We start from the raw sequence: 8,622 nt of genomic DNA on the forward strand, positions 1-8,622 counted from the left end.
GCAGATCTTCTGGTAGGAGGCTGTTTACTTGGTTCCACCCATGTACCCCGACACGGCAGAGATGACCCCCTTGGCACGCTGGAACATCGCCTCCACGCACCAGAAGCAGCCCGCACCGAAGGTTATCCTCCGGTTGCCTGCGTCACCGGCAGTCCCCAAGTCCATGATAATTGACGATCATTATGTACATGCCTTGCGAGTCAGCTTGTCGTAGAGGGGCTGGTAGGAGGGCTACTGCTGCGACAGCTGGAGCAAGGCGGCCTCGAGAAGCGATCTGGTCTAGGAGTAGCGGGTGGAAGGCCGGTTTGTGCCTAGAATCACGGTGATGAACTGGTGCTGGGTGTCCCCGAAGACCGAGGCCAAGCACGGCCCCGCAGCCGAGGTGATACCTGTCTTGATACCAAAAAACCCCTCCTGCTCCAGCAAGCAATTCGTGTTCTGCCAGGACATGCAGCACTCAACCCCGTCGTTCTCGAAGCACGCCGTGTATTGCCTCGTGGACACGATCCGCCGGAAGAGAGGGATCTTGAGGGCCTGGGAGCTGAGCAGGGCGATGTCGAAGGCGGTTGATTTGTTGGAAGGGTTTGGAAGGCCGTGTGGGCAGGCCCAGTGACTGCTTTTTAGTCCGAGGCGGTTTGACACTCTGTTCATCTACCCCACAAAGATCCTTTGGAAGTCCCGCCCCCCTCGCAAAACCCGGCCACCCCAGTCCGCGAGGGCCACGGCCGCATCATTTCCGCTCGGCAACATCAACGCATACAACAGCTGCTCGACAGAGTACACTTCCCCAGAGGACACTTCAGCGGAAGTGCCTCGAGTGCGAGCAGCAGCCACCGTGATCCTCGCATGTTCGACGCTGAGGTCGAGGTCAAGACGGGCGGCGATGGAGAGGACTGTGTAGCAAGTCATGATCTTGGTCAGAGAGGCGACCTACATAGGTTGGGAGGGCCGGTGCGACAGGAGCACTGTGTTGGCAGGAGCGTGGAGGACTAGATAGCTGTGGGCCTGGGGCTAGACGGAAGGAGGGTTTAGGAGGGGGGCAGGTGGATTCCATCTTGCTTAAGAAGATTTAATCTGTGACACGATTTTACTCACCCTTACCGTTTTTTGGGAAATGGTGGTCAAGGCGCCACAGCGGTTCAGCCTTCGGGTCTCGCTTGAAAACGATTTGACTGTTGCTCTAAGAGAAATGGTTTCTCGAAGTTTTTTTTATATTTGGAGTCGCTTGACACTCATGACAGGGCTCATGATTTCATCGGCCACTGCAGACCTGCTCTTTTTGATGGACCGGCTACCCCTCGCATCCAATAACCTGAGCCTCCGCCTTGCCTGGTCAGAGCTCCACCTGCATGTAATGGAAGAACATAAATCCAATAAAAAACAAAATTATAACAAAGAAAAGCAATATTTTAGTTTGGGAGGGACGGCAATAAAATTAAGCATAGATTTATGTTTGCGGGGAGGAGCAGAAGGCCCATCTTCAGGAGTTTCAGTGTGAGGCCTGACGAGGGCGTTGGGAGGGTCGAAACTGAGCAGGATCGAGACAGGCAGGTTGCTTTTAAGTAACTGCTGGCGTGGAATTTAGAAAAGCACTTTAACTCCTAGCAAGACAGCAAGCGCAAACTGATCAGTCTGCGGCACGCTGACATCTACTTCAAAAAGCATGGAGTTGAGGCCTCCACCCCCATCCGCCCCCGTATCAATAACACTGTCTACTTCTCGGAGCAATCTAAGACCGTCATGTCCTAGCAGAGCACCCCCCGCAAAAGGCCAACACAGGTCTAGCCCACCTCCCCCCTTACAACCACCTACACACTGGCACCCCCCTCCACGACAGCCCCTTCCACGACACCTCCCACCCGCGATACCGAGGGGCTGTAGCAACAGCTATCACGGAACAGAACAAACCTGTACGACAAGTTCAAGGCGGTCCTGCATACCCAGAAGGCAAAGGGGAGGCACCTGATTAGCAGGGTGGATAGGGCCATCGAACATGTGCGATGAACTTTTATGGTCAGTCTTTTTTGGTGGACTGTCGTTGGTGGCAGTGTGCGGTCAGCATGCCAGTGGTCATGCCTGCCAGCCATGTGAGCAGCCGGGGGTCCATGGTCCAGAGGTTGGCCAGGACAGGTCCCGGACACAACCCGCACAGACCCCACCCCACCCCAAACAGCCCAGCGCCAACCACCAGCTACTTGTCAAGGGTCTGATTAGCCGACAGTGTGAACTTCTCTTAAAGAAAGGGCCGGTCCCACTTCAGGATGGTGTTGAAGCTGACAGTGTTGGCCAGCACTGCCCCTCCCATGACGAACATGAGGGCAGGGCTCCAGCGGCTGTCAAGGGTAAGGAATGACAGGACGTTCTGTCGGTTGGCCATGCCGGACACCACCAGGCCGATGGCGAAGATGCTGCCGACTACAAAGCTGGCAGCTTTTCGTGCCAGGGCCTTGGCTCCTTGCTTCGTGTCCTGAAGGGACTTGATCGCCCATCCCACAAAGGCAGCTGCCGAGACCCCCATGACAATTCTCGAGCCCAGGTCAGAGTCCAGCAGGGGGGCGACTTGCCCAGGCGCCTAGAACAGTCTGAGCTTTGAGTTAAGAGTGGCAGTGACCACCCCGCAGCCCATGAACATCCCGATAGCTGTAGCAGACCTGAGTGAAAACCGTGGTAGCCCGCAGACCCCGTGCCCTGAGGTACAGCCATTGCAAAGCTTCGCTCCCAGCCCGACCAGCAGTCCTGCCAGGCCAAAGCCAATAAGCGAGGGCTCGTACCCAGCCGGCCCCACAATCCTACCCAGCTGGGAGATAGCCCCACCCGTGAAGATCAGCCCCGAAAGCAAGCCAGGCCATGTCCCCGCGGCCATCTGCAGAGCACTAAAGAAGTTCCCACTGATACCAGTGATGCGGCCAAGCAGGCCCAGATTGACCGAAGAGGAGACCGCCAGGAGCAGCCCCCCCGCCAGCCCGTACAGACAGTCCTGCATCATTTATTATGACTGGCCCTGACATCACCTAAATTTTACTCAGAGGGACTCGATGATGTTGAGCCGGATGTCCGCCCGGCACAGCGGACACCGGTTGTGAGTGTTCAGCCAGCCTGCCAGACACGCCCCGTGGAAGGAGTGCTCGCAGCCCGGCAGCTCGATATACCCTTCGCCTTCTTCTTCCAGGCAGATCGCGCATTCCCCTACATAACCCTCCGCCATCCCGCAGAAGCGACTTAGATACTCCTTCTCTACGTCCTGGAGGCCGTCCTCGCTGAGGCGGATGTTGCCCGCCAGGATTCGGTAGACTGAGAACAGTAGGTAAAGAAGGAGGCAGGCCACCACCAGCCCGTAGTAGAGGGCGTTGAGGGCCAGTAGTAGCAGCAGGCTGTAGAGGCAGGCTTGGGTGCCCATCCCTTGCGAGCAGGGCGGAGAGTTGTGGAAAGAAGCGAGCAGAAAGGTCGTGATGGTCAGACTGGCCACAGCGGGCAGACAGGCCCCCCTACTAAAATCAGTCAGCCAGGCCACCACATTCTCCAGGCGCAGAGTGAGCACTCCACCCACGAGCAGGTGCACGACATTATTGCGGAGACAAGGGTCCCAGAACGCCAGAGTGAGACCCAGGGCCAGGCAGGGCAGCAGGTAGCGGTAGAGGACCAGAGTGACCCCCAGGGCCAGCTCGCCAAGCTTGCCATTCTACATTTAGTAAATGTCAGGTTGACAGGATGGCCGAACGCAGCCGGTGATGCCGGGCTTGCATGTCGGCGAGGTGTTGGCCCAGCAGCGACTGGGCGTGAGGCGATAACCCTTGGCAGGGGGCGGAGGTGGTTTGGGTGCCCTGGTCGGAGGTTGGGGTGGGGTGCCGGCAGTGGCTGCTTTCAGTCAGGGCAAACAGATTTTTGCTGAGGGCGTCTAAATCACGCTCTGCCTTGATCTGCCGACGCTAGGCCTCCTCCTTCTCAAAGGCGTAAGCTTCAGCCAGACTATTCACGTCAGCCAGGCGGTCCTGCAGCACTGCCTTCTCATGCTCCAGGTCCAGCAAGGCTTGCTCCAGCTGGCTGATCCGCTCATCCGCATGGTCCAAAATCTTCATCCTCTCAATGTCGAACTGCGACTTGACCCTGCGAATCTCAGGGGACTCCGATTTCGGCCTGGTCCGTTACAGCTGCTCAATCTTTTCCTCCAGGGAGGTGACTGTGTCCTCGAGCTGGGAGATGCGCTGGAGCAATGGCTCGCTTTTTGCAGCGGCCTTTGAAAACTCGATTTGCTAGAACAGAAGTGCCTTTTCATCCTAGCTAAGGTCGAGGGTCGAGGTGAGGTAGCGGCCGTCCATGTCGTACTCCATGCACAGGACGAACAGGGTCTAGAGGAGATGATGTACTCCTCTGCCTGATTTTAGTCCGGGGACGTCGAGCGGGGGTAGGAGCATGGCTCGGTCATGCAGCAGTCTGGCGCACCACCCTGCCAGCTGCTCAAGCGTGAGGGCGGAGGGACAGTCCTCCCCCGTGAGCTGCTCGAGCAGGCTGCCAGTGAAGGCAGGGTCGGCCAGCTGCCCGGCTGGCACCCCGGGCAGGCAGGCAGCCAGCCAGGCAGTCAGGGCCTGCGCCTTGTCCATCCGATAATTTTGTTATTAAATGCAGGAGCTGCTGCACTGGGGCCGCAACGAGCCTTTCCTCGAGAGTGCCGAACTGTTTAGCAGCCTCGGCCCCTCGGACTCGCAGCTTGCGGAGGAGCTGGCGCGGAAGGACGGGCAGCTAGAGGCCCTGCGGAAGGAGGTCGCTGAAGAGCGGAAGGAAAGGCTTGCGCTGGCGGAATCGGCACGGCTGCTAGACTAGCGCAATCGCCAGCTCGAACAGAAGCTGCGGGACCGAGACTGCCTCGTGACCACATGCCGGGAGTTGGCAGGCCGGATAAAAACCCTTGAGGATGACAAGACCAGACTCGCCGGGCAGCTGCAGCAGGCCCGAGGCGAGGACCGTTACTCGGCCACCCTGGAGCGGATCATCGACCAGAACGAGGACCGGATCCGCAGCCTGCTGTACCAGCTGAACATCAAGAACGAGATCGCTGCGGCCCTGGCGCAGACCGCCAGCAGGAGTCCTGCGAGGACGGCGAAGAGGGTCTGAGCATGTGAGGATAGTGAGAATTGGTTGGATTGACTCAGCGCTTCACCCGGGCGATCTTGCGGGGCTTGTACTGGTGGTCCCCGACTTTGACCACCCTGTACGTCGCACCTTCTCTGAGCATGCTCTGCTGCCGCTAGTCCAGGCTATGCACGGCCTGCCAGAAATCTTCACCCTTGCTGGTCAGCATTTCCCTCAGCATCTCGAATTCGTCGATCTCGTCGATCGGGCTGCGGAAAAGCCTCATGATTTTGTAGTAGTCGTGGCGGTCGGTGTCATGGAGGTCGGGGGGAGGTCGCTGCCGGTGGCGGAGTGACTCGCTGATGGTCTTGGCGAGGCTGGCTAGCAGCCAAGGGCCGGGCCTCGGCTGCGGTATGATATGCCTGCAGAGACATAGCAGCAGCAGCTTGCAGTCATACCGATCGGCTTCCACCACCATCCTCTCGGCGGCCAGCCTCACCGCCTCCGCCTCGCTATCACCGCCCTCCGCCATGCCTGCCAGCAGCAAGGCCCCGTAGATCTTGTTGTTCAGAAGCACCGACTGTGCGAGTTGGTCAAGGTACCTCTCTCGAAGCAGCTAGGCCAGGTCGGTAGTCATGGCAGGGGTGACGTGCTGGGGGTAGGCGGCCAGCAGCTGGTGCAGCAGGAGGAGAGACTGGATTTGATCCAGGCTGTCGGAATGCGGAAGGAGGGTACGGCAGGACAGTCGGAAGATCAGCTGGATGGTGTCAGGGCTGTCTGAGAAGTCCGGAGAGAGGGCGAGCACAAGGTTGACGAACTCAAAGGCAGCCCCCCAGGTCTCATCAAACCTGCTGACCAGCTGTGGCAGGCATTCCACGACTCTCAGCAGCCCCGACTCCACCTTCCCGACAGTCCTGACCATCTGACACACCACCACCAGCACCTCCTCACAGTACCCCGAGGCAGCCACCCCTTCCAGCCCGTCAACCAGCCTCTCCATGGCCTTCTCGATGGCCTGGTAGTGGCGGTCGACTAGGCCGGTGTTCCCGCAGACCTAGCGAAGGAGGTTGCAGGCTTTGGTCAGGCCGAGTTACTAGGCGTGGGGGGGCCGGGTGCTGTGCTACTGGATGAGGGTGGTGACGCGGACCAGGATCTGGGAGAGGAGGGGGGTGGTCAGCATGGCTTGGTGGGTGACGAGGATGGAGCGTAGCAGGTCAGTCAGCTCGTGCGGGCGGGAGACCGACAGCAGGCAGGACAGGGCCTCCATCACCCTCGGGGCGAGGCTACCAAAGTTGGAGGCAGTCTTGCTATCCGCCAGCATGTTCTCCAACAAGGAGATGACCATCATCGAGGTGCAGTCATGGCCGCCGCTGGCCAGCAGCTTGAGGTAGAAGTCCAGGATGACCGCAGCTTCGGCCTCGTTCAGCAGGGAGGCGTGGTATGAGTAGAACAGCAGGAAGCGAAGATGCACGATTTTGGGGCATTATTTTTTTAGGAGGTGGGGGGTGACTGATTTGAGTAGCTTTTGGTATTAGGCGGTTACGTCAGGCCGTTTTGCCAGGGCATAGCTGAGAACGGTCAGGACCAGGAAGCTGGTCTCGACCTGGCTGGCGGCCGGCATGCCCGAAAGCGGGAGCCTGCTGTACTTCCCGGGCAGAGGCCGCCCCTCCACAGCGGTCCTGATAACCGCGATGAGATACCCTGCCACTATTGAAAACATGCCATGCAGGTTATCGCAGATAGCCTCGACCACCCTCACCACGAGCAACTTGGTGTCACAGCCCGACTGGTCATCCTCGACCATGTTGGCAGTCAGGCTGTTGAAGTCGTGTGGGTCGGAGTCCGCCAGTCGCAGCTCTTCGGGGGTGGTGGGCAGCATGGGCAGTAGGAGTTCCAGCAGTAGAGGCTACGCGAAGCTGTAGATGTGTTCGTGCAGCAGTTCGAGAGAGAACATCCTTGCGAGCAGCTTGAGGGAGTCGTCAGTGAGGGGCCTTGTGACGACGTACTGGAGGGCGGAGTGGTAGGCCTGCCCCAGGAAGGCCAGGTAGTCAGGGTTGGTCACTTTGAACTCCTTGAGGCAGAGGATGGCCTCAGCCAGGATGGCAATCGACTCCTGCCGGATACTCCTGACTCCCGCCGGGGTATCCGTCACCAACCTACTCTCAGCATGCAACATCTCGACAGCCAGGCCCACCAGCCTTCCATCAAAGACCAGCAGCCTCGACAGTTCCCAGATCTTCAGGTAGAAGACCTTCTTGGCCAGCTTGATGACCGTGCTGGTGAGGAACAGCAGTGCCTCTGCGCAGCTGGGGTCGTCCTTGGCCAGTAGGGTGACCAGCATCTGTTCGGCCTGCGGGATGAACTCCCGGAGGGTGTCCTTGAGAAGCAGTTGGGCCACTTGGCTGCCTACCACTGCCTGCATTATGAGACAGGCGCCGATCATCCCGGACGGACTGAAACCAGCCGCCCCTGCCAGCGCGGTCCTGAGGGCGAGGTTGGCCGAGCCCTGGGGGTCGTCAGCCGCGACCAGCTGCTGGAGGGAGTGCATGAAATGCGTCTTGTAGGTGCTGGGCAGTCCCTCGCTCAGGATCTTGCTGGCCAGCAGCTGCACGTACTGCAGGCGGGTCTGTCCTGGCAGCATGTTGAGCCGCGTGCGGAAGAACACCACCAGGTGGGTAGCCGCCGCCTTCTTGACAACCGCCTCGTCAGCGGACTCGACCAACCCAACGAGAGTATCAACGAAGGCGGGATGGGCAGCCTGCTTGCCCAGGTATACCTCTGCAGCGAGCCTGCGGTCACGATCCGGCTGGAGAGTGCAGGCGAGGTGTGCAACCAGGTGCTCAGGGAGAAGGGGGTGGCAGGCGCCCGGCATCTCAGAATTGATAATGACCTATTCGTACCTGATCAAGCTGATCGTGATCGGAGACACCGGCGTGGGCAAGTCCAACCTGCTCAAGCAGTTCACCGTCGGGCAGTTCCATGAGAAGTATGTCGCCACTATTGGTGTTGAGTTTGGGGCCAAGGTACTGCGCATCCGCGGCTGCAACCTCAAACTGCAGATCTGGGACACGGCTGGCCAGGAGGCCTTTATTTCCATCACCCGGGGGTACTTTCGGGCGGCTATCGGGGCCCTCGTGGTGTTTGATGTCACGTCCAGGGACAGCTTTCAGAGTCTAGGCAGGTGGATCTCCGAGGCCAATTAGCATGGCTCTGAGCTGATGAGCTTCATCCTGGTGGGCAACAAACTCGACCTGGCCTCGGAGCGGCAGGTCACCAAGGAGGAGGCCGCCCGGTTTGCCTCCGAAAATAACATGGCGTACTTCGAGGCGTCGGCCAAGACCGGGCACAACGTGTACGAGGTTGGTTGCTGACTAGTGCTTTAACGAGCTGGCTTGCAAGGTGCTCGGACAGATCGAGGCGGGGCAGATCGAGCTGGACACGGAGTACGGGGTGCGGACTGGCCCCGAGTACAAGGGCAGCACCGTCGCCTCAACCGAGCTGCAGCTCGGCGAGGGGGAGGGCCGCGCCTCCACCCTGAGCAGGTGCAAATGCTGA

At 59.4% G+C, this 8,622-nt stretch overlaps 1 protein-coding gene across 1 annotated transcript; it reads left to right on the plus strand.

Moving 5' to 3' along the window:
* Window positions 1-7,943: 7,943 nt before the first annotated feature.
* On the plus strand, window positions 7,944-8,622 carry LOC127594415 (uncharacterized). Its single transcript, XM_052056287.1, is given in 2 exon segments — window positions 7,944-8,426; window positions 8,479-8,622. Coding segments are annotated over 2 exon segments (618 nt in total). The 5' UTR covers window positions 7,944-7,952.

Source organism: Hippocampus zosterae, unplaced genomic scaffold (assembly GCF_025434085.1).
Source record: "Hippocampus zosterae strain Florida unplaced genomic scaffold, ASM2543408v3 HiC_scaffold_115, whole genome shotgun sequence".
NCBI classification, from domain to species: Eukaryota; Metazoa; Chordata; class Actinopteri; order Syngnathiformes; family Syngnathidae; genus Hippocampus; species Hippocampus zosterae.